This window comes from Polistes canadensis, unplaced genomic scaffold (assembly GCF_001313835.1).
Source record: "Polistes canadensis isolate GaletaPanama2010 unplaced genomic scaffold, ASM131383v1 scaffold_109, whole genome shotgun sequence".
Lineage (NCBI taxonomy): Eukaryota > Metazoa > Arthropoda > Insecta > Hymenoptera > Vespidae > Polistes > Polistes canadensis.
In genome coordinates this window covers 181844-208267 of record NW_014569656.1, presented here as the reverse complement: position 1 = coordinate 208267, position 26424 = coordinate 181844, and the positions used below count along the sequence as shown (strand labels likewise).

Sequence of the window (26424 nt, the reverse complement as noted above, 5' to 3'; positions counted from 1 at the left end):
GAGAGAGAGAGAGAGAGAGAGAGAGAAAGAAAGTAAAAGAATAAAAGAGATGTTTCTATGTTAAATGAAATATAATTATTAAAACGTCATTTCAATAAATTGCTCAATGATTATTTCAGAATAATAATGATTTTCACACGATTGACCTAATTTTATGTTTGATTTAGGTTCGATTATATTTGTTTCTACGCGTTGAAAGGCAAAGTAGCAGAGAGAGAGAGAGAGAGTTTATGTTGAGTAGAATAGAATTATAAAAATGTCATTTTATATCAAAGTGATCGATTATATTACAAAAACGATTTCTTTTTTTTTTTTTACATTCGACCTAATTTTATATTTCATTTATATAGTTTCAATTTCATGGATTTGTGAAGATTTGAAAAGTAAACTTTCCTTAGTTATTTTCTTACGTAAGCAAATAGCAAGTAAGCAAGCACGCCGGTTGGTCGATCATTGATTTCGTAACATTTTCTAAGTAGAAAGAGAGGGTAAGAGTGTAAGTAGTCGGATAGGAAAGGCGAAGAGAAACGAAGGGAAGAGTTCATTCTCCGTGAGAGATCGTTGTTTGTTTAATCGATAAACGAATGTCAGTTTTAACCAAAAATAGATGCACTCTCTCTCTCTCTCTCTCTCTCTCTCTCTCTCTCTCTTTCTCGATGTTCCTGCAACATTTCAAACCATCGTCTTCTCTCTCTTTCTACTCTTTACATCCCTACTCTCTTATTGCTTTCGATTCGATAAGAAAAAATTTGATAACACGGTTTAAGAGGATATTTCCATTTGGAACGATTAAACGTGTTTATCGATAAATATATTAAGTACAATTTGTTCATTTATTTTGTATTGTTTTTTACGTGGGTTTATATCGTAAAATGTATTTTTGGAATTTAACGAGAACGTCTGTGGTAAATGTGTTATACATGTGTATATACAAGAACGTCGAAGCTTTCTCTCCTTCTTTCTATCTTGTTTTTTCTGACTTTTCTCTGATGTGGTTGTGTTCGGTGACCGCAGTGGTGTCGGTTACGCCGGAAGCTTCGGTTCGCTGCTCGTTTCCGGCTATCCAAAGGGAACCGACGATAGGAACTGTCGCAAAATACGTCTTTCCTTTGGCTTCTCACCCGTGGTCTTGCTTCATTGTCTCATTTACAAATGTACCTGCATACACTTTGTCTATGTTTCACCAATGTATAACAATAATATTACATTTGTTAACCCTTTAAGCGAAAGCTTCCTAATTATTTTCCCCCTAGAAAATTCCTAGAAAAAACAATTCATTTCAAATTACCATACAACGAATTGGAGAAATCATTATAGTGCAAAGTGTTCATTATATTTGTTTTTTTTTTTTTTTTTTTTTTTTTTTTTTTTTTTATTGCACTTCGTTTCAAGTCATCGGTTAAGAATTTTATTTTACCGTTTCTAATATTCATTGGTGTGCAAATAATACATGTATTGTGTTTTTAAAAACAATTCGTATTACTTTCTCGCGTCTGTATTATGCGGAAAACTAGTTTTGTAGTATCTTTAAAGACGTTTTAAACGGCAACAATAATAGCGGTTGTTTTTTCCGGGTATGTTTTAACGACTGCAAACGAGGAAACAGAATATAAAAAAAATTACAAACAAATAATCAAATATATTTTGCTCTAATAAAAGAATAGAAAATAAATTATAAAAAAGATATTTATTTTAGATATCTAACAAAATTTTCATTAATGATCCAAAACAATCGCAATTTCATTATCATAATTATTTCTTTTTTATTATCTAAGAGAGGAAGCGAAAATATATTACGTCAGTTATATATATATATATATTCGCTGACTATGCTTCTAACGTAAAAGATAATATTCTTTATACATCAGTCGGGGTGATTACGAAAGTATTTTAAACTACATTTTCCATATTCCTTTTGAAAATATTACATTGTTTTATATTCACGATATAATATATGTAAATAATCGACAAAACATCAAAGGAATAAGTTTTTATTTACCAGATTTTATATTAAGATTGTTAACTTAACAAATTATTATTTATATCGCATTAATTTAAATACATATTTAACTTGAAAAACGTGACCAAAATTATAAAATAATTAGTACGACGTTACTTTCAGTTGAAAAAAAAAAAAAAAAAGAAAAAGAAAGAGAGAGTGTGAGAATTAAAGAGAAAAAAAGATTGATGTTCTCTACTCCTCTTTGTAGTAATTGCACGAAGCTTTTCTCTGGAAAGAGGAACTCTCCTTCTCGCCCTCTCGCCCTTTTGCCACTTTCTTCGAATATTATTCGCGTTTAGCCGTGAAGGCATTTTCCTCTTAACGTTGACGACGAAATAGAGAGAACCCATCTTCCAAAAAAAAAAAAAAAAATGAAAAATCTCTAAGAGAAAGATATATATATAAAAGAATATATTATATATTTTATACTTTTATCTTTTTATCCTTTTTTTCAATAATTTTACTAATAATTATATTCTTTCTGATTTCAGGTGAGTTTAAGGATACTCTTATAAACGAGAATTGGCGTGACGTAAAAAGAGTAAGCTTTGATATTTATTGTATCTGTTCCCGGCAAATTTTGAAATTTGGCGACATTCTATAGAATGCCTATTTCTAGAATATCTAGGCTTTTCCGGTAACATGATAATTCGTCTATTAGTATTTAAAAATAATATAAGAACACGTCAGTAATTAACAAAGAGGATAAGAAAAAGGTGTATGTTCGCGTAAACGTCAATTAGACCTGCAAGAAAGGAAAAAAAGTGGAATAGATAAAGAGTATAGTACTTACATATAAGTTTGTCAGTTTATGTTAAAGGATGAACGTTTATACGTGTTCTTTAATCACCGTAGGGCAGGTCAGTGCACCTGGTAAAGATTTGACTACCTCGCTTGACACGCCATTTAATCGTCTCCTCCGGCGTGTAGCTCATGCACGTACACGTGTTTATAAATATTTCTTCCTCTCTCTCTCTCTCTCTCTCTCAACATCAAACATGTTACATAAATGCAATTTTCAGTTTATACGTCAAACGGAGAAAGATACGTGGATAAAATAATGGCAGAAAAAGAGACTACAGTCGGAACGATTAATCTCGCAATTAGTGGTGTCTCCTATCACCAAATGGATTCTTTTCAAAATTCTGCAGAATGATGATTATTCATTATCCTCTTCTTTTTTTTTCCTCTTATGGTTAGTTAGTCTATTTCTTTGTCGTTCATTCGCGTTGGATCGCGATGACCGAGAAAATTTTCGACCCGTGAGAACGATCCGCAGGGTTATTCTGGTTCGTATCATCCAGTAAACAGGTGGCTTTTATAATCTTCTCTTTCTTTTTTCTTCCCTTTTTTTTTTTTATCTTTTTTATTTTTAAGCACATTAGATTACATCCCATTGAAAATGAACGTAGACTCGTTTCATTATTTTTCTTCGATCTTTATGTTTTTTTATCGAGTTCAATGGAAGATATAAAAATAAAATTCATTTCTTCTTCGTTTTACCAAGGTTTCTTTCTACGTATATTACACTAGGAAGAAAGTCGATGAATTTGACGGACATTAACCGGCTAGCAAATAGAAGGTGGAGGAGATTCATCGATGCTGAAACTAAATGCGAAAAAATTAGGGTGGAAGATATTCCCTTCGTTGATACGCGTGAGCAAACCTTTCGCTCTCTCTCCTATATATATATATATATATATATATATATATATATATATATATGGGATAATTATGTACATATACATATATGTTCTAGCCTAATCGTGCTGTACTTTTTTCCTTTTAATATTTCTTTTTTGTTTGGAAAAGTTCTTCTATCGGTTATCCGGCAGGACTTTTTATCAGGAAGAATATCGATATTTTACATTTGTTATTGTATATTATTTTTTCTTTCTTTTCTTTTTTGTATATTACATGAAATTTGTTAATATACAAAGGTTTTCCAACGAAGTGTATTAAAAAGGTAAACTCCTCTAAGCTGAACACAACGTATACTCGGCGAAGTGGAAAAGAAAGGAAAAAAGAGAAGAAATTGTAAAGAAAAGGGTAGAAGAACTTGTTCAAAGAAGGAAGCTATTTGAATTTTTCTAGACGGTAGCAGAGAGAGAGAGAGAGAGAGAGAGAGAGAGTCGACTGCAACAAAAGTCATAAATTTCGAAGTAATCTGGATTTTAGATTAGCCTTGGTACTCGGCTTACTAACGACGCTCCTAACTCTCCTTTTACTTCCACACGTTCCGTCTCCTTCTACTTCTTCTTCTTCTTCTTATTCTTTCCCGACTCGATGGAAGACGGCTCGTGAAACCTTCGTCTACTATTTTCTTTTTCAACCTTTTGCATTCTTTGAACGAGACTCGAGAGAAAACGCCATAGTCCTTTCCTCCACCCCTGATCCACCTACACGATTATTTTCCTTTCCCCCCTATTATCGATATTTTCCTATTAATTCTTATTTTCTTCAATTTATTTTTTCTCAAAAAACAAGAGGATACAAAAAAGAATATATATATACTTATTATAGACAATCGATAGAAGTTAATTTTAGCGAAATATCGGTGCTATGTGCAGGGTTCGATAAACGAGTTATTATGGGAATAGGTTACATCCAATGTATTAACGTCCTAGTATATGTGTTTCCTTATTTACTATATGCATGGTTATACCTGTAAATATATGAATGCATCGTTCACGCGGGATGGGTTGCATTAACTCGAAGATATATACAAGCTTGCATTCGAGATTTATCAGTATCTCGAAGAAACCTACGAAAGAGAAAAATAGAGACAAAGAAGAAAAATGAGGATAGTCTTCTGTCTCTCTTCCTCCCTTCCCCGTCCCTCCTTCCATCCTTCCATCCTTCCTATCTTTCTATCGATTTTTCTATTACACGTTCTCTTTCCAATCTTTCTTTCTTACAAACTTTCTTTCCATTCATCCATCTTTCTATTTGATATGTTTGATTATAAAGAGAACAAAAAATAAAACTTTAAATAATGGGAGACACCAAAATCAAAGTTGGCTGTGAAACGAATTAGAAGAATAATTATTGTTCAAAGGGTTAATAATAAAATTGCATCTCTCTGTCTCTCTCTCTCTCTCTTTTTGTCTGTGTTCTTCGAAAAGACGAGTTTAATTCTCGAAAATGTAAGATATTCGTTGAACGAACGGAAGTCTTTCGTCGAAGTGGTAGCTCCATTCGAGCAAAAGGAAACACGAGACATTCCAGACACGTTTTACGCTTGAATGTATGGAGAATGATTGTGAGAGAAGAAATATATATACGTTTATACGTATATAGAGACACTGACGCATACAGATATTCCGAGATGTATAAAAACATGGGCACAAATTCTTGAGACGACGAGTTCGGACAATGCTCGTCGCTGTTCATAAAGCCAAGACTACGCTTCGTTTATTAACTCTGATCGTAAAACGCCTTCGCTCCCTGACTCTTTCGTAGAATACACTTCTCTCGCAATATGGTGCGATCAAGAGTTCACGTTATTATAGTAGCCACGAGAAGATAATATATATATATATATGTAATGTTTCTCCTTTATTTCTTTTTATTTTCTTTCGAAACAACTTAAATAAATAATTGTGCCCGTAATTACGAAAGTGATCTAATTGTAAATCTTATTTCGAGATATTTCAAAAGGATTACATTTGAACATACTATAAATGAATTCTATATAATATTGAAATAACATATGAATGTAGTTTCAAATTATATGTGATGTGAAATAACTGATAAATTCATTTATTTTGTAAATTTTCACTTTTAAACCACTTTCATAATTACGGACACGAATAACATTTTGTAGTAAATGCAATTATCAAAGAGGTTTCTATTTATTTCTAAGATAGATACCATATGAAAATAATTAGAAATAAAAAGAAAGTGATTGGAAACGAGAGAGAGAGAGAGAGAGAGAGAGAGAGAGAGAGAGAGAGAAAGGGATCGAAATAGTTCTCACGGGATACTGATTAGTCGCGCAAATGGAGCCCTAAGGTCGCTTGAAATACTACTAATCTTCTTTCCGGTATGTGCTAGTCCTCTCTCTCTCTCTCTCTCTCTCTCTCTCTCCCTCTCTCTATCTTATTTAGTTTCCTTGCACCGTGACATATACCGGTGCCTTCGTGCAACGTTTAATCTCGACCGGAGTGTATTTCTATCGTAAATAACGTAGTAGTCGGCTTATTGGATTCGAGCCTTGTTACGTTAAACAAGCGGCAAACTACGAGGAGAGAGAACACGAGACGAAGTTACGCGTCGGTGTTACGAGTTTCGTGATATAAGCTTTACTATGATACAGGGAGAGAGAGAGCTTTTCTGTTAGTTTATACTTCGACATTTTCTAATACCATTTCTAATAATATACAATGAAATTTCCATTCGTAATTTAAATTAATTCGACACGACAACGTTTCTCTATATTTGCGATAATCGATTTGTTGTATCAGAAATTCTGCCATGTTGTTGAATATTTCTTCGATTCGTGTCGCGTTATAGGATCACAACGATTTTCTTTTCTTTTTTTTCCACTTGACTCGAAAGTGTAGGGGAAAAAATGTAGGAGAACCAAATAGAACCTATTATTTTTCTTAAACTTTCTTCTTTCTACCTTTTCTTTTTCTTTTTTCTAATGTAACAATAAGGAAGAACTTATCATTTCTCGTTCGCGTGTTCCTTTAACGCGACATCATTGTCTCGCGTGACACGAAACAAAGTCGCGAACGATCGGTGGGAACAACGCGTGCGGCGCCGAACACGTCGGGGCCGCCCTTTTTTTTCCTTTTTTCTTTCTCTCCCTTTTTATGAGGATGAAAAGAAAGAAACTACTTCGGCGGCGGGTACTTTTTAATAATTCAATTTTTCAAGGAGAACATTTTCTTATTTTTCCCTTGCCTCCTGCTCCCCCCCCCCCCGCCCCTTCTCTTCCCCTTTTTAAAAAAATAGAAAAAGGTAATCGTCGTTACGTTGATAATGACTTAGTAGAAAGTGCAAAGAACGAATTAAAGTCTGTAAGAAAAGGAAGATCCTTGTTTCTATTCCTTGAAACGTGGAAAGTCACGCAATTTACAGGTCGACGTTCGAAGGGGTTAAAAGGAAAGGTTGTAATTACTAAAAGACACGTATCACGTCAACGGAAGGGGGAAGAGGGAAAAAAAGAAAGAAAGAAAGAAGAAAATACGCCCCTGAATTTAATTATCGCGCGCGATTCTTAAGCAGAGAAATGATCGTTACCGAGAAACGCTTCTTCTTCGTTTGTTTTCTAGCAAACGCCTTGGATAATTACACGTTTTGCGCGCCGGTGTTATCATAGTAAAATGAACAACATATCTTTTTCTTTTTTAATAATAATGCAACGAAAGAATTACGCATTTTCAAACTGTTTTAATTAAAGTCTATGTCGCGTAATATTTACACACGATTTATTTATTCGCGATAATTTGTTTGAATACGACAAAATACAAAGAAAAGATAATATAATATGCAAAGAAAAATCATTCGATATACGTAAAACGATTTTACGTATTTTCGTTGCGCGCATTTAGCTATCTATCCCAGACGCATACATTAAATATATTTTTGTTGTTGTTATTTTATCTTTTTAATAATTTATACGTGTCCGCGCCGATAATAAATTCTAAATAAACTACGCGATTGTATAACATGAGTATTTCATTTAGTTATATAATAATTAAGCCAATATGTACACACTGCGCACACATATTTTCTATACCTTTTCAACGAATTTTACCGTTAATCCTAATTATAAAAAAGTCTGCTTCTAACGAGGATTAAAGAAAAAGAGAAAAAATAAAGGGAAATGAAAATTCTATGATAATATATCTGATTCCTTAGGGTAATGTTTCTTTCCTTTTTTTTTTTTTTCTCCCTGTAAATAATTTTTCAAACGAAATTCTTTCCCTCGAATCTGTCCAATCGTACGAATCGATAGAGGTTAAATTTAGTTTGGCTGCACCGATCGGCGAGGAAGGGCAAAGTACCGGAAACGAGATTCGACAATCGTGTCGTGTATCAAGTAGCAATAATCGAAAGTAAAATCATAAAAGGATGTACTTACTTGTCATCGGCAATCGGATTATTTATATTCGTTTCAGTTTCCTTTTTGAGTTAGAATCTGTTCAACAGGATATTCCTCTCAATTTTCTTCATTATAATTAATTATTTTTTTTTCTTTTTTTCTTTTTTTTCTTTTCTATACAATTCGCAAAGTCTAGCCAAGATTTGAAAAGTTCGTCGAACCTTTCTCGACGAGAATAAAATGCAATGAAATTTTTGGAAGACGATTCGAAGGAACGATCGATCGATCGGTGGTTAAATGCAAATATTGTTCTACGAATTAAAAATAGTTTTTTATCGCTCGATCAGCTGGTTGGTTGGTTGGTTGGTTGGTTGTCGTTGTGGTTGTCGCATCGACGCATTGCGGCAGAGAGTTTCTTTCTTCGACTTCTGCAACGCGGACGAGCATGTAAGAGAAGAAACTCGAGAGGATGATTGCGAAAGATCGAGTGAACCAATAATATTCCGATTAACTTATACCAAGTATCGAAGATTTTCCTACAATAAACGTATACGTATTCAATATTTCTTTCTTTACGTTTTGATAAATACTTCTTAACGATCATATCTTACAATTTCTCAAATTCAATTATATAAAATAGAATGAAATATCTTTAGAAAATATTTCCCAGTTAGTTTTTTGGTATTAGCCTCTTCATTTTGAAAATAATTAAATGATTCTACTTACAATTAGAGAAAACAGAGAGAGAGAGAGAGATAGAGATAGAATTTATTTGAAAATAATCTCGACGTAATTTCATTATTTTCTGGAAGGATTTGTTACATGTTCCTTGTTGTGGTTACTTTTTCAAAATGAAATAATATTAAAAATAAAAAGAAAAAATGAGAGGTCTATTCATCGTTCGACTATATTCCGCGAAAAGTGGCCGTTGTAAAAAGGACGTTGTAAAAAGGACGTTGTAAAAAGGACGTTGTAAATGAAAGAGAGAACTCAGGTGCGGCCACGACCTCCGGCTATTATCCGGTACGGAATAATTAAAAAATATTGGTCGCTTCTCGTTTGGAGAGGACGGAAAATTAAAGCTGCACACACAAGTTTCTTCTTCTTTCTTTTTCTTTTTTTTTTTTTTTTTTTTTATTTATTCCTTTCAGTTCTTCTATGCTTACCAGCCTAGGTCAGAGCTTTATCAGAATGGTAACAGCCATTATTCTTGAGTCTTGTTTCCTTCCATCCCTTTTTATTTCGTCTTTTCTTCTAGGTTTTAGAAAAGAAAAAATAAAGTGTAACGTAACATACATACGTACACGCACTAACACTATCTTTATATTTTTCTCTTGTTCCTCCTATTTTTCAAGGATAGAACTATCAGGCAATTTTGCTTAAACCAGTTTGGAATTTAATGAAGACAATTTTTCTTCTTACAAGGTTAAAACGTTTTCTAAGAACTCTGAGAGAAAGAAAGAAACAGAGAGAGTGATAGAGATAAATAGTTGAAGATAGTGTGAAAGAACGAGATAGAAAAAGAATTTATAAGTAGATGTATAAAAGATGGATAAAGGTAGCACGAACACGAGCAATATATAAGAGGTAGGGTCGTTAATTTAGATAAATTAGAAGGAGAGGGAGAGAAAGAAAAGTAAGATATAATCTCTTCTAATTTCTTCCTGGTTGGTTGGGGTTGGTGGTGGTGGTGGTGGTCGCCAAAAATTTGTCTAACTTTGTTAACATAAGTTTGAGAACTCTCGTTTAGAATTGACTTTCCTTTAAATCCCTTTATCACTTTCAACGTCAAATCGAATTCGATTGTTGACACGAAAAGCAATTAATCGGTTCTTAGAATTCTTAATGAAACGATGCAATCAGTATCTTTCTTTTTCTCTTTTGCTTTATATATCATTTCCGGTGAAATACGCGAATAAAAATGGTCTACAGAGTTTTCCTTTTATTTGTTCCTTTATTTCTGAGAATTCTTTTTCGCGTGGTTACTTCGTGGAAAAAAGAAAATAAATTATAAAAGAGAAAAAAGAGAAAAAAATTTATTAAAGAAGAGAATAGAATTTTGTTCTTTTTCTTTTTATGTAGGACTTTATGATAGGTAAAAGCATAAAACGTATGAGACACATAAGCTCGTTGAGTTATATCGTTCCTATGTTACAACATGAAATTTTCATTTCGCGTTTATGCTACTAGGGCAGTTTCGATTTTTAGAGTGTCGTGTTCGATCCAGTAAGCTTCCTTGCCGAACTCAATTTTCAAAGGCCTCGAGCTGTAAATATCTCCACAAGATTTATCGTCGAACGATGTTACCTAAGGGTTGCTCGGTTGCACCAAATTTTCCTCCGTTCGCTAAAAATTACCTTAATCTCGCAAAATGATGAAAATTCAAGAGAAAACAGACGCAAAATGATGAAAATTCAAGAGAAAAAACAGAGAGAGAGAGAGAGAGAGAGAGAGAGAGAGAGAGAGAGAGAGAGAAAGAGAGAGATAGAGGGAATAAAAAAAAAGTTGAAAAAGAAAAATGAAAAGTAAGAGTAAGGATAAATTAAACAGAGAGAAACGGGTAAAAGATAAATTTCTTGAAAATCAAATAAAGAGTTGAAGAGATCCCTAGCTACTACCGTACCAATCTTCCATTACTCTCGTTGTAATTACCGCGCAAGATTGCAATTCTGCTCGAGGACCAACGGAAAATTCGTTTCGAACTCGGCACGCTACTTACTAACCCCCTAAAATCATCCATTTATTTGACCCTTTTCATTTTCTTAAATTAACATATATTTTTATCTTTGAAAAATATTAGTAAGAGAGGACAAAAATAATATTAGGACGATTCGTATTATTTTCTTTTTGATTTATGCCTATCTCTCTTCAGTAATGTAGTTTTTTTTGTTTTTTTTTTTGAAAGATAAATATCGAGTCGACGTAGGCACGCGAAAGAGAAGAAACTCCATTTCCTCTTGTTCCTCCAAACTTTGTGCTTATCTCGATGGCGACAACGACCAAAAGTAAAAAAAAAAGATAAGACCCTTTTTCTCGCTCGATAAATTCCTCCTCTTTCTAATGTATTCGTGTGTATTATATAAGAATAACGATAGGGAGTGAGAAAGACAGAGAATAATCGTTTTCAATATTCAAAGATCATTCTTAGGATAATGCAAATGACAGTGACATTTTTCATGAGAATAGAGTCTTCGTTTAGCATTATCGATCAAACGATACAAGAGTGTTGACACTTGTTATACTATATCCATCCCGATGAACAAAATAATTGTATTTATTCCAACGATCTTACCTATACAAATTTATTCATCATTTGTCTCATATTATTTTTTACCTAGGAATTTTCTACAATTAGATTTAACGATAAATAAAGTATATTCATCATTATATTTTCTTTTTTTTTTTTGTTGTTATATCATAAAAATCTACGTGAATTCTCTAAAATCTAAATGAAAAAACATTATTAATAAAGAAGTACAGTTGGCGAAGAAACGTGATTATCTCTTTTTGCTAATATCGTAATATAAAATCTTTCCGTAGCACAACGTACGAAACGAGGAAAATATTTGTCGAGAGCTAAATAGGAAGAGACAGAAAACTCTGTGAGAGAGAGAGAGAGAGAGATATCTCGTTTTATTAATAAGGAAGTTCTCCGTTCTGTTCGTAAACAGGAAGAGAGTCGACAAAGTATGGTCGTTGAACGCGAGAAGCATAATTTTCAAATACTGGCTATTATTTCACTCGTTCGTTCATCTTTCTCGTCGTCACGCTTTTTACAGAATGAAACGAGAGAGAAAGAGAGGGATAGATAGATAGATAACAAGAGAAATAGAAAGATAGATAGAGACACCGTGAGAAACGAGCTCCTCTGAGGAATCGCATTACAATTGGCTAATTAAACTTTGCAGTAGACGTATGCTAATCGACTTAATAAGCGTAACACAAGGCAAAGTACGGCTGCAAGCTATAAATCATACGGTATAATACTTACGGTATTTATGTATATATATAAGCATACGTATAATATGTTTCAACATAAATCTTTCGATTAGCGATCGAGATTAGAAACGATTAATATCAGGAGCTTCTTTCGAAAATCTTGAGACAGTACTTTCTTGAGACGAAATTCTTCTGTTTTATCTTTATCCTTCGTTCGGATGGTTTTCATTATTATTTGCATACGCGCATCTAATAAGAAAATTGATTTTATTAATAAAAGGAGATTAGAAGATTTAGATTAAAAACTATTAATATTAACCCTTAGTACTCTACGTTTTTTATCTTTTTTTTTTTACAACCCTTCACATGCTGGACTTCACAACTTTCCATGTGTGTAAATGTTACTATTAATCGACAACAAATAAATAACTGAGAAAGATAATTATGTTCGAGGGTTGAAAGTTAAAAGAAAAGAAAAGAAAAGAAAAAATTTTGTTCCGTTTTCTTTTTCTTTTTCGAATAAGATAGCACAAAGAGAAGAGTGAAAAATAAAGAGGAGTAGAAAGATGAAGAGGAAAGGTAGATGTTGAGGTAGTGGTAGAAACAGGGAGGGAAAGGTGAAAGGTGGGGAAGAAGCGTTATTGATTCGCCGACGACGACACGGGAAAGTTAACTGGGGTTCACTTCCTGTGACACCCTCCTATCAGAGTCTCAGCACCTCACATTATCCTCCCTCGTTTCCTCGACAGGATGCTTCTCGTGTATCCTTCTATCTTTGTCCTTATACCCACTTGCCGCACCTTTTTCTTTCTTTTTTCTTTTTCTCTTCTTCTTCTTCTTCTTTTTCTTCTTCTTTTTTTCCAACGTGTTCTGGATAAAATCGAACGTCTTTGATGACGAACACCACCACCACCACCGTATACGAACTTTAACGACAATATACCCTTATATCGACGTATCCTATTTCCACTTTCATTGGCAAACTCTGAGGCATAGACACAAGCGAGTATTTTTTTTTTTCTTTCATTAGAAAATTCTTCTCATTTATTTTATTATTATAATTTATGTTCTTTTTTTTCTTTTTCCTTTTTTTTTTTTTTTTTTTTTTTTTTTTTTGCTTGCTTTCTCTCTCTCTCTCTCTCTCTCTCTCTCTCTCATTTCTGTAGGTATATAAAAACTTTGGTCTGCGGAACATTGTTAGAAGGAATTTTGCTCGCAGAGTGACTCGAGAAAATACTCGAGTTCGGAAAACGATANTTCATTGGCAAACTCTGAGGCATAGACACAAGCGAGTATTTTTTTTTTTCTTTCATTAGAAAATTCTTCTCATTTATTTTATTATTATAATTTATTTTTTTTTTTTTTTTTTTTTTGTAAAATTGTAGAAACAACTTTGTAGTCCAATCTGTGTGTAAATTGTGTAGGTATATAAAAACTTTGGTCTGCGGAACATTGTTAGAAGGAATTTTGCTCGCAGAGTGACTCGAGAAAATACTCGAGTTCGGAAAACGATAGGTTAGAGACAAAGGCACGGAGGGTGCAACGAACTGTGTGTCAGGGAGATCGAGGGCCCGAGGGGGTGGGAAAAGACTAGAACGAAGAAAAAGGCGAGGCCATTTAAAGTCGACTCGCGATTTCTCGGTATTATTGCCAACCTACCTACTACCCCATGGTCCTCTCACTCTTACTCTTATTTACACACTCTCCTCTCATACCTATATCGAGAGGGTGTGTCAACGACGATACCTGACCTTTTTTTCTAAGGGGCTACAAAATATGTCTATAGAAATTATCCGATGCATCGTTGTTGGAAACATTTCTTACGTTGTAATGCAATTTTCCAAAAATCCTATCTTCTTCTTTTTTCTCTTTTTTTCTTTTTTTTTTTCTAACGAAGAGAAATTCAAATTGGATATTTTATTGGAAGATGTTGAAATTTGAAATGGCTCGCTGGACTCGGAAGTAAGCTCGATCGTTAAAGCTTTCTCCTCGTGCCACAGGTGTGTGCTTTTCGTCGATGCCACTTGGAAAGCCCTTCGACGGAAGCTGTCGTTTCTCCGTCCTATATAAGCTCCAGTTTTCTCTCTCAGCTGTATCCAAGTGTCGTCCTATATATAACACCCTTTTGTGTTCAAGAAAACTACCAGATTTTTCAACGATGCATACGTTTCCCATAATAAGCTTTTTACCTTACCCTTCGTATCATTTCTTAAATAAAATGATCACAGAGAAATTAAGATTATGTCGAATGAATGAATTAATAAGAAAAATGGTTTAACGATATAAATGTGTGTTAATTACAATAAAGAAAGATAGAGACAGATATATAAGAATTATATGGGAACCGATCTCCGAGACAATTTTTTAAAGGAACGATAATTACTTGATAGTCTTAATTGAAATCCTACTTAAGGAGAGCACTCTACATTCGTTTCTGAAATTGTTAACTTCCGTTCTTCTCCCTATCGTTTCCTGTCCATTCGTTAATGTCTCTCCTGCTGACATCTTCGAACCGAACTCTTAAAGACCATTTATTATTCTTCTCATCTTATACAGATATATTTCAGATTTATCCGAAGAATAAAGAATAAGAGATTCAAATAGAATATAACTATTAATTAGAGGAAATCAATTTTTGTGAGCTTATTATGCATTTGAATTTATTCTACCGATTTTCTATGATAATTTATTCCTCTTGATTTCGAAGACAAATGTTAATCGTGTCGCATTACGTAACCGGAGAAAGATGCCGACGAAATTCCACATCGAGGAGGATTGTAGAAAAACGTATAATGATACTTACAAAACTGAAAGAGTGAAAGATAGCAGCGTGCGAATCATATGACCCACCCACCCACATTACGATAGAATTTAATGAGCCATCGTATGATGGTCGCTTAACGATGATTCAGAGTCCGGTCAAATGGTGCTTGAACTTTCTCTCTTTCTCTATCTTTCTCTATCTTTTTATTCTTTCATCTTTTTCCCATTTTCTCTCTCTCTCTCTCTCTCTCTCTCTCTCTCTCTTTTATACAAGATTAATTTATTCATTTTATTCTATTATTTTTTATTTTCGAATGTACTACTAATTAATTTGGGCATCCATGTAAACATTGCATTTTCTTTTTCTTACTAACGCATACATATTAATTATACACTCGTATATTTACATCGATTATACAGAAAGTATTATTCTTATTCTCTCGCCGTGAAAGAGATTTTAATAAATTTTCATAAAGTTTTCTCTCCCCCTTCTCCTCTCTCTTTCTCTCTCGTTTGGAAGACGACATAAAACGTAGACTGAAATTTACCGCGTCTGCCGTCTCGGCTCTCGACTCGACTTTTTTCCTCTTCGATGCTCTTGAAAAGTCGTAGTTGTAAACATTGAGAGAGAGAGAGAGAGAGAGAGAGAGAAAAAAAACCGCGGTTGAAAACAAAGGTAAGCTCAGTCTACGTAGTTTCGCTTTGGGATTTAGTACAGACCGATAGCCTTGTCTGACTCCACCTTTTCTTTCTATTCTTTTCTTTCTTTCTTTACCCCTTTTTTAATCTCCACTTTTTTTGTCGGTTTTGTTCTTTTTCCTTGTTTGTCCGCGGAAACGCACTCTGAATCGGTCGCTCGGAATTAAAAGCTCCAGACAGAGCCTGACGTATTACAAAACTGCATAATTAACGCACTTTGGACTTATTAAAAGATTGGCTGATTGTTAATAAGTAATCATTAATACGCATACATTATGTAATTAGAATGATATCAGACGAGAATATGTTTCGCGAGTGTTATTTAAATGAATTCCAAGTGTTTTCTTACGAAAGAATAAACTATAATATAATTCCGAATGGAAAAGAAAAAATGGAAGAATGTAAATTCTCCGAAGACAACCCTTCTCCTCCCCATGGATTACATAAAATGTGCGTTTTAACACTTTTGTACGATGTTTGCACAACTTTCGCTCGTTCCTAAAGGATACTTAAACGCCACCCATACGTACATGCGTTGTATTCCTCCTTCTCCTCCACCTCCTCCCCTGCTCTCCCTTCTTCTGCTATTCGTTGATTTCCATTTTCGCGAAGCGTATCGAGGCGAAACTATCGGTTTAACGATCCTACAGCTACGGAATCGATTTTACGTTTCGATTAATGCTAGTACGAAGTTCAACGAGTACACTGACCCTTTCTTTGTATGTGTGTGCACGAAGAGGATCATCCTCCTCTCGCTTTGCTCTAAGAGCTGGTGGTGGTGGTGGAGGTGGTGGAGGTGGAGGTGGAGGTGGAAGTAGAGGTGGAGGAAGGCCTGGTCTGTTCGAGCTCGTTCGAAACCTCCTTCCTCCCTCCTGCCACCTCTTCCTCCTCGTAACTTTGCGCTCGTAAAGTTCCACTACGAAACGAGCGGTACTTCCGGAAAGGCTCGACGACTCCGTCATGCTCGCCAGAGTTTAGTTTATCTCTCTCTCGCTCTCTTTCATCGATGGCTGTGTTACTCTCATTGTGTCCACCCTACGTTTTCTCCTTTACGACCATATACACCGGAGAATTTCCAACGATTTTCCTTCTCTTTACGATTCGCATCCCTTTCCTTGCTCTTTTCCTCCTAACTTTAACCTTTTTTTTATTCTTTCTTTTATTTTTATATATATATATTTTTTTTTTATTACTTTATAGGACGAGTGATACGGGTTTATTAATTGTTCTTATCCAAGGAAATATGGGAAGCAGTTTATTTTTTATGTCATTGTATAAACATTTATTTGAATCTATAAGAAATGTGAATTATTATAGGCTGACGATCTTCTTTCTGTTCGATAGCTATGGAAATTTTGCCTAATTATTTCTTCAACATTCATTTATTTGTTTCTTTCTTATCTTATATTAATGAATGTTAACAATTATGAGAGAAAAGAAGCAAAATCTGTAAAAATATTGTTACACGGTCGATGATAATAATCAATCGTAGAGTACAAAAGATTACGTTTCGCGTTATGCCATGCATTATTATTAATTTGATCCTCTTTAGTGGTCTGATGCTGAACGCGACTGAGAGTATCACGAGTTTAATATGAAAATAACGTTCTAATGGATCGGATTTCCGCACTTTTATCGTCCGGCGCGAGGTAATAAAAGACGACGCAGCACCACCACCACCACCGGTACCGTAAAAACGCGCACCGATTTTAACTCCGATTATAACCTGGTAAAAACGAAATAATATAATACATTAGATAGGCGCGTGGCGTACTTTTAACGAACATCACGAGAAAATTGTCGGAAAACAAAAAGAAGTTGTGCAATTAATTGCTAAAAATAGCCTAAGAATTTTTAACATTACGTTAGGTCGCCCCCTCCTTCTGTATTGAAATTAAAAAAAAAAAAAATCCGGTGTGTGTACTTATGTACGCACGTAAGAAATTATACTTCTTTAACGTACCAAAACGAATATAACCTCAAAAATAATTTCAATTTTCCCGCGCATCGTAAATATCGACAACTTCGTGGTGTCGATTTTTCGATCGCATCTAACTTCACTTTCCAAAACGCGCGAAAAGAAGTATAACTTCAAAAAAAAAAAAAAATAGGAAAGAAAGAAAGTAAGTTAAAAAACTCGTTAATTTAAGTGCATTTCATTTAATCGGTAATTAAAGTCTTTATCTTTGCCTTGAAAAGCTTAACACGGATCCCGCCTGCGGCATTTCCGTTTCCGCCCCCTAAGTCGCGGCTTGCAGACACGATCGATCTAACGTCTGCCGGGCCGTCGCCTCGTTTTTCCACCCCTATCCTCTCCTCTCTCTCTCTCTCTCTCTCTCTCTCTCTCTCTCTCTTTCTTTCTCTCGTTGCAACAGTCTGCAGCATCCAGCAGGAACTGATACTCTTCTTCCTCTCTCTCTTTCTCTTTCTCGGAATCGTATTCGTAGTTGCCCGCCCGGTCGCCCGCTTGCCTGCCTGCCTGCTCGACTGTCTCATATCTTTTCATAGAAAACGACGAGAACTCGTATATATCGATTCCTCGAATGTCATCGCTCCGAACGAATAACGTTAATGAAAACCTACGTATCCTACCTATATATGGATAGATCGATGTATGCAGTATGTACGTTTTCCAACGTGGAAAAGGGTCGACTGTCGTCTACAATCGATCCCAGATACTCATCGACACTGACAATGAAAATAATCTTTTGCGAACTTTACTCGAATGTTTACTCTTTCTCTCTCTCTCTCTCTAATAGAAAGGGATTTGTTTCTTTATAAATTACATAGATAATAAGTTTTATTTTTATATCGTTGGATGAACAAAGAACGCTTCTTTGTTTGTACGTATAATACAATCTCGAATACCGTTTGTCAAACGAATCTTAATATTTTTTTGCTATTATTTATAAAATAAAAGTTCCTGAAAATTGATTTGAAGATAAAAAGCGCGGAATCTATCGTTATTTCTCAATCACCCTGTAGATAGTGGAAACACGCATTGCCGTGGAGCTTTGAAGGGCGATGCACCGCCGGCCGGCTGCCATTCCCTTCTCTCGAGGGATGAGAGGGGAAGGGAATCGACTGCGTGCGTCCCCACCATCAGTCCCCACCATCGTTCCCACCTTAACAGTGACGGACGCGACCCTCGTCGGACCCCCGGTCGACGAGGGTTGGGGCGGTCGATGCAGTGTTTCCATAGAAACCAGACGCGCCGTCCGCCACCCTTTCCTACAGTGCATTCAACCGGGCTGCTCTCTGCCATCTCTCCCTTTTACACCCTCCCAATTCAACCCTATGAAATTCTTACCATTTCCCTGCCTTCAATTTCAACAGTTACACTTTATTTTACCTTGGACGATTCAAGATTAATAGTACCAGTCCATTATTGTCTTATTTTTTTCGTTGTTTTATCTTCTCCAACTATTTCTCTAATCCGATCGATCTACGCGCAGAGTAGTCCTATCCCTTTATAATTTTGATATTATTTATCTTCCTTATCTCTCTCTCTCTCTTTCTCTCTTATTATTTTTCTCATTTTCGACAAATTCTATATAGAATATCGAAAGTTGAAACATTCTCAAACCTATCTGATCTAACGTCTTCGTTTAAAATCCTTCCCTTGGCATAAGATCTTATCGCAAGATCTCAAAGCTGCTACGTCTTCCTTTAGCCATTAAAAATGATATCATCATCCCCTAATCCCCATTTTCGCAGAGATCTCCATCGGTCCATGCTAAACGTGTCATCAGAGAAAATAGCCTATAGTTAAATTGATAGGAACTCGTCGACTCGAGAAGATAATATACCACGGCAGCTTGTAAACCTTGGAAAAAGGGCTCATTTTTTGTTTGTCTAGTAAATCGTCGATGATCTCGGAGGAGGAAAATAGAGGATCTTCTTTCTTCGACTCGATAAAATATAGATGCGTTTTCTCTCTTATGCCTTGTGCACTTACCATACAACTCTTCGTAGCTTACACGTATGCACACACAGAGCACAGGCCTCACCGAGTAGTACTGGTTTTACAAAGGTGACCCGACAAGGGCCGGCAAGATTTATGGCTCGCCCTTGAGAGTGTTCCTCCCGTAGAGAGAGATCCGATCGCCTAGACAGCCGGTAGAATTAATGCCGTTGGCGCGTACTCGGACGCCCGGTGTACTTTAATAAAAGGATACTCCTATACCTATATCCCATCTTCTCCTCAGTCTTCTTCTCAGTCTTCTCCTTTACCTCCTTCGGAAGCACCAAGAAGAAAAAGAAAATAGGAAGAAGAGTATAGACGTGGGATCCTAACTTACGAGACTCTCATCCTCCTCTTCCTTTCCCCTTTCCTCTTCTTCTTTTCCCTTTCCCTTCAACTAACCAAAGTCAATGACTTCGATATTCCATTACTGGCTTCTGCTGGTTGCTGTTGCCGCTGCTGTTGTTGTTGCTGTTGCTGTTACTTTCGCTACCAGACCAAACGATTTTGCGATTCTAATAAAGTTTTCGAGAGATTGGAATTCTTTTCCAACTTCCGATATGAACCTTTCTTTCTTTCTTTAACTTCTTCGCTCAAACTCTTTAAACATTATATCGAATAAATTCCACGTTCCAATACCTTAGCTCGATAGAAAAATACGTATTGGGTTATCGCAGTGTCAAAGTTCTTATCAAAAGTGCATCGAAATACCACGTAAAACCTTTTACTTTGATTCGAAGAAATTTTGTCATGAAATTTTATTTTTCTCAAATACAATTGCAACAAAATGATGAAACGAAAATTATCAAATTGGATTGCAAATAAAAAAGAGAAAGAGGGAGAGAACAGAAGAGTCGACTTTCTCACGACTTTCGGAGCAGCTTCGAGACCTTTCTCGTCCAAGGTCGTAGATCGTGGCGGATGAACTAGTACTATAGATGTTTTCTCTCTCTCTCTCTCTCTCTCTCTCTCTCTCTCTCTCTCTCTCACGTTCGTCCTCCCCACTTTTCTACCAGTCTGCTGGCACTGGCCGACGAGGAAGAGAAGGGATGGGGAAAGAGTGCGGGAGAGGGAGAGAAAGAGAGAGAGAGAGAGAGAGAGAGAGAGAGAAAGAGAATCGAGCCACTCCAGGGCCATACGGATGAAGGGTAGGCGAAGAGAGAGGAAAGGAAGGAAGGGAGGCAAGCAGCACAGCGTGACCCCTGAACGACGTTCATCGATCGAGGGGTGCACGCACCCTGCTACCAACACACACACGTACCACGCTAATGTTACCCTTCTTCGTTGGTAGCAGTTGTTCGTAGTTCCATCATTGATTTCGTACGAGTTTCAAACTAAACGATTACTATTATTCAATTGACAATGATGTTATAACTATCCTCGTAAAATAAATTTTTTAAGAATCGAGCGATTTTAAATATTTTATATTTTGTCGAATAAATCTCTTTCTACACAGAATTTATATTAAAGATAATAAATACTGGTTTATAGACTCAGGATGATGATGATGATGATGAGTCAACGACGTACCGACGTATAGAACTAAGTATGAGAATCTCGATTTCAATATGCTAAGCATGATTTCCTTGGTTCTCTGTATAAGAGAGAGAGAGAGAGAGAGAGAGAGAGAGAGAGAGAAGAAGAAGTAGAAGGAGTAGAAGGAGAAGAAGGAGAATTATTTCCCTCAGGAGCATTCACCTCTTATCTCGGTACACGATCGAAATTCCTGCACGAATGTACCAAGAAAGGGAAAGAGTAGATGGAACATTGAACATAGAAGAAAATCATTTCTTTGGTCCCTGATTAGGAACATTTCCTCGAGAGTTTTGATCAAGGAAAGACGTTCTTTGTTCTTCTCGGTTCACTTAACTCTTTTCTAACGATTATCTATCTTCTTTTCTTGTTTTCTTCACTCTTTGTAATTCTAATGGAAAAATATTAGGCCGTCGAGCGTAAGTCTGCAAATTCGTTCAGCCGAGTGGGAGAAGTACGATAACCTTCGTATTGGTGACCTTGGACTCCGAAGGATACCAACGTGCCTCTCTCTCTCTCCCTCTCTCTCTCTCTCTCTCTCTCTCTCTCTCTCTCTCTCTCTCTCTTTCTCTATCTCATTCCATCTCTCTCTTTTTCTACGAGCACTCAGGTGAAACATACCCGTCTGCCCGCAGCCCAAGTGATTTAATTAAAGAGACGAGCTTTGCCTCTTACTCGTTGTAAGTTTAAAGACAGAGAAAGAGCTCGAGATAGAAAGAAACAACGAGGTGATGGAATTTGCTATAGGAAAGTATTGTACACACCACGAGGAAGGTGGTATGGTATCCTACTCGCGTGGGAATAGTCTCGCGAAGAGAAGTCAAGGATCGGTAGACGAGAAACAATGCCATTCTCGTCCTCTTATATTTTATTATTTCTTTAAATTCATTTTTGTAATCTTTTTATATATAAACTTTCCTTCTCCTTCGTCGTATATTTGTCCATCTCTCTTGTTTCATCTAGCCTCTTGCGTTTGCTTTATACCGAGCCGTGGGCGACGCGTAAATACGCGTCGTGTATACGCGTGTATGTAGGAATATACATAGAAATATGTACATATGGGTGGTCCTCGAGAATCTTCCTCGAGAATCTTCCTCGTGTGACGTCGAGAGTTCGGCGAGCCATTCCCTGGCACGACCTTGAAAGCGCCTACCTCGGCTGCGATCCTACTCGGATGAGTTGGCCGGAAGTGAATTCCTTAGAGCCAGCCTGCGTTGCCCCCTCTCTCCCAGTGTCCATCCATCTGGGTATTCGTAGTATATCTTATATTATAAATCTGTTTTGGAGAGATATAATAAAGAATAAATTTGGTTGTTTCAGGGATGCCGGTTGATTGAAGATGGCCTCGCCGACACCCTCGCTGGAATCGCGCGCGAATTCCCTCGGGTCCCTGGCCTCGCTGTCCCCGCTAACGGTGAGCGGCAGTTCCCCCCCTGCGAGCGACTCTGCGATCTGCGACGTCGACAGTTGCGACCTCTGCCTCGACGCACCGAAACCCGGGGAGACCTGTCCCCGTTGCCGTCTTGGAGGCGCCGCCGCCGGTGTACGCTGTACCGGCTGCAAGTCCACCGAATCGGACGCCGTAGCGCGTTGCTTCGATTGCGCCAATTTCCTTTGCCCCAACTGCGTCATGGCGCATCAGTTTATGCACTGTTTCGAAGGCCACCGAGTCCACAATCTCGGTGATTCCAAAATAGATACCGTCAACAGTACCGGCGGCAATGCCAACACTACCGAATTGTCCAAGAACAATTTACTTATGAACGGCGGCGGTGGGGGCGGTGGTGGGGGTGGTACCAATACCGAGGAAAGGAGCTTTATTTGTCCACGACACAAGGAAGCGATGAAATATTTTTGCCGGTCGTGCATGGCATTGGTTTGCAAGGAATGCACGATTACCGAACATCTCAGTCCGATGCACGAATACGCGCACGTGTCGGACATCGGTCAACAGCAAGTCGAAGCCATTTCCAGAGCCGTACAAGATTGTCGAGCTAAAGTAATCGAGGTCAGGGCTGCCATTAAAACCGCCGACCACGGTGCCGCCAAATTGCAAGTTCAATATCACAAAGCGCAAAACGAGATTAACGATACCTTCCAGTTTTACAAATCCATGCTGGAGGAACGCAAGCAGGAATTATTGAAAGAACTCGAATCGGTATTCTCCGCGAAACAGATCTCTATAAGCGTTCTCACGCAAAAGGCTAACGATACCATGGAAAAGATGCAGCATACGTGCGAGTTTGGCGAACGTTTGATCAAGTTCACAACGATGATGGACATACTTATGGTGAAGAAGTTATTAGATTCCAAATTCCAAGCGTTTATGAGCTATTCGCCAGATATTTCCAACCAAATATCCGACTTGGAATTTGTCAGTAATTATCAAGCCATTCAAGTTGGCGTTAGAAACACGTTCGGTTACGTTCGTAGCAATAGCGAGAACAACGCCGCCGGACCGATCGGCAAGCAGCCACCGATAGCGCGTCCAACCGCTCTCTCTAGCAACGGCATCAACGGGAATAACAACAGCAACGGACCTGGGAGCCAAGGATCCTTGGGCGGTTTGCTTTTGGATCGACCCTACAGCAACGGATTGGTCTCGAGTTCGACGGTGACCTCGTCGACTTCCCCCTCGCCGTTCGACAGCAACAACAGCAGCAGCGTCATTACCAAACGTTTCAGTTCGGCCAACAGTCTCGGGCCTTTCTCAACGACCATAAGCGATCTCAATTTAAACGGCATGAACGCGAATTCTTACGAGAAGTGGAGCAACGGGGGTAGCGACGCTTCCTACCCCGTGGTCACGAGCAACGACCATTTCCCGATGCCAACGTCGGTGAACGTCACCCCGAACACCGCGCCCGGCGAGTCCGTCCTCGACCTTACCTCCAAATTGATGTCCGCCACGATATTCCCTTTAAAGTCGCAAATCAAGCGACAGAAAATGATTTACCATTGCAAATTCGGCGAATTCGGAGTGATGGAGGGCCAATTTACCGAGCCCTCGGGCGTAGCCGTAAACGCTCAGAACGACATCATCGTGGCCGACACGAACAATCATCGCATACAGATCTTCGACAAGGAGGGTAGATTCAAGTTCCAGTTCGGCGAGTGCGGCAAACGGGACGGGCAACTGCTCTACCCGAACAGAGTCGCCGTGGTGCGCACCTCCGGGGACATCATCGTCACCGAGAGATCGCCGACCCATCAGATACAGATCTACAATCAGTACGGGCAATTCGTTAGGAAATTCGGAGCCAACATTTTGCAACATCCGCGGGGCGTCACCGTCGATTCTAAGGGACGAATCGTCGTAGTCGAGTGCAAAGTAATGCGCGTCATCATATTCGATCAAGCCGGCAACGTGTTGCAGAAGTTTGGGTGCTCGAAACACCTCGAGTTCCCGAACGGAGTTGTGGTGAACGACAAACAGGAGATCTTCATCAGCGACAACCGCGCGCACTGCGTCAAAGTCTTCAATTACGAGGGAGCGTATCTGCGTCAAATCGGCGGCGAGGGGATCACCAACTACCCGATCGGGGTAGGCATCAATGCTGCCGGTGAAATATTGATAGCCGACAATCACAACAACTTCAACTTGACGATATTCACCCAGGACGGGCAATTGGTGTCCGCTCTCGAGAGCAAAGTGAAGCACGCGCAGTGCTTCGACGTGGCCCTCATGGACGACGGTTCGGTCGTTTTGGCGAGCAAGGACTATCGTCTTTACATTTATCGTTACGTTCAAGTACCGCCTATCGTTATGTAGACCAGCGAGGCGTCACGACGACGACGATGATCGCCGTGTCGGGACACCACCACTGTTCTTCTATTATTTACTCTACTTTTTATCGATGTCCCTCTCGTCGTCGCCGTTGTGCTCGCATTATTATTACTACTATCCACGAAAAAACTCGATCTTGTCGAACTTTTTCTACCTAAACTCGCTATCGATCTTATTCTTCTTCTTCTTCTTCGTCCACCGCGCGTCATAGTCGTCATTGCCGTCGCCATCGCCATCGTCATCGCCATCGCCATCGCCATCGCCATCACCCTCTCCGCCAACTCCCTCTTTCGATTGCCAAACGACAAGAGCAGCGGCAGCAGTTGCGTTTCGCAAGCTTCTTCTTATTCTTATTCTTATTCTTATTCTTCTTATTCTTGTCGGAGTCGAGAGACGACGATGAGCTGCAATCGCGAGAAACAAGATGATACGTCTTCGTGCTCTCTCCTCCTTTTCCTCTTCCTCTTCCTCTTCCTCTTCCTCCTCTACTTGTCTCCCTCTCTCATTCGCGTGCGTCTACTTATCGAAAGGAGATCTTTTATTAGGCACACGCGCGCACAAACGCGGGGAACGTCACACCTACATACGCACTTTTACACGCGCCCCCTACTACTATTATTACTATTCCTACTACTACCACTACTACTACTACTACTACTACTACTACTACTACTACTACTATACCGATACCAATACTTATAATACTGCTATTCCTACTATTGTTACACTTACATACATATGATAAACCTTGCAAAGGTATACGCATATGCACTTTCTAAATACACACACACACATACACACATCTACTCATATACATTATACGGCACACGTGGCGCGTCGTCGTGCAAACATACACACGCGCGAAACTTACTTGTTAATGTTGTTATAAACTGAAAATACTGTTGTTGTTGTTTAGTTGTAGAGCTCGCCGCCGCTAGTCACTCTCTCCCCTCTTCCCTTATCTCCTCCTATCATTATCTCTCTCTCTCTCTCTTTCGCTCTCTCTCTCTCTCTCTCTCTCTCCTATCTCTCTCTCTCTTTCTCTTCATCATTAATTTTCGCGAAAAAATGAAACGAATATCATACATATACACATACACGTTACATCTCCTTCTTTTCCCCATTATCGTTGTAGATGATCCTCTCCCAAAGCTTCCCCCGTCCCTTGAAAAAATTAACAGTGAAAATAACGATAGGACAAAAGGAGGCCGACAAAATTTTCTTCTCGCGATTCTTAGCTCTAACTCTTCTCGTGTGTCCGCCGACGAAACGAGCTCAAAATGTTAATTGACTAACCAACAAGATTAATTAACTAATAAAATAAAAATGATTGTCGCGTAATCATTGCGTCGTTGGAATATCCAAAAAAAAAAAGCGAGAAAAGAAAATAGGAAAAAAAAAAAGGAGAAACGATCGCACGAGAACGCGAACTTTGTTTTATTTTTGATATACTCTCTTTTCTTCTTACCAGCCTCGCGGCTAATTTTTAATCACCCGACATTGCGATTAATTTGTTTATCTTCTATTTACGAGTGACCGCTCGCATGCGTTCCAAACTAGATTTTATTTCGTAACAAATCTATGGACAGAATTCTCGTGTTACTGTTGCATTGTTTTCTTGTTCGCGACGATAAAAGATTTAAGAAATCTATGGAATAAATTGAATTCGATTGGATATCCTT

The 26424-nt window shown here is 37.8% G+C and overlaps 1 protein-coding gene across 2 annotated transcripts in view; it reads left to right on the top strand.

Moving 5' to 3' along the window:
- LOC106787667 (brain tumor protein-like) overlaps positions 1-25540 on the top strand; it is a 59641-nt gene extending 34101 nt beyond the window's left edge. For both annotated transcript variants that reach the window (XM_014750235.1, XM_014750234.1), the window contains one exon: positions 22276-25540. In XM_014750235.1, coding sequence (XP_014605721.1) covers positions 22295-24727 — 2433 coding nt within the window. In that variant the 5' untranslated portion in view covers positions 22276-22294 and the 3' untranslated portion in view covers positions 24728-25540. The remainder of the gene's footprint in view (positions 1-22275) is intronic.
- The last annotated feature ends 884 nt before the right edge of the window (positions 25541-26424 follow it).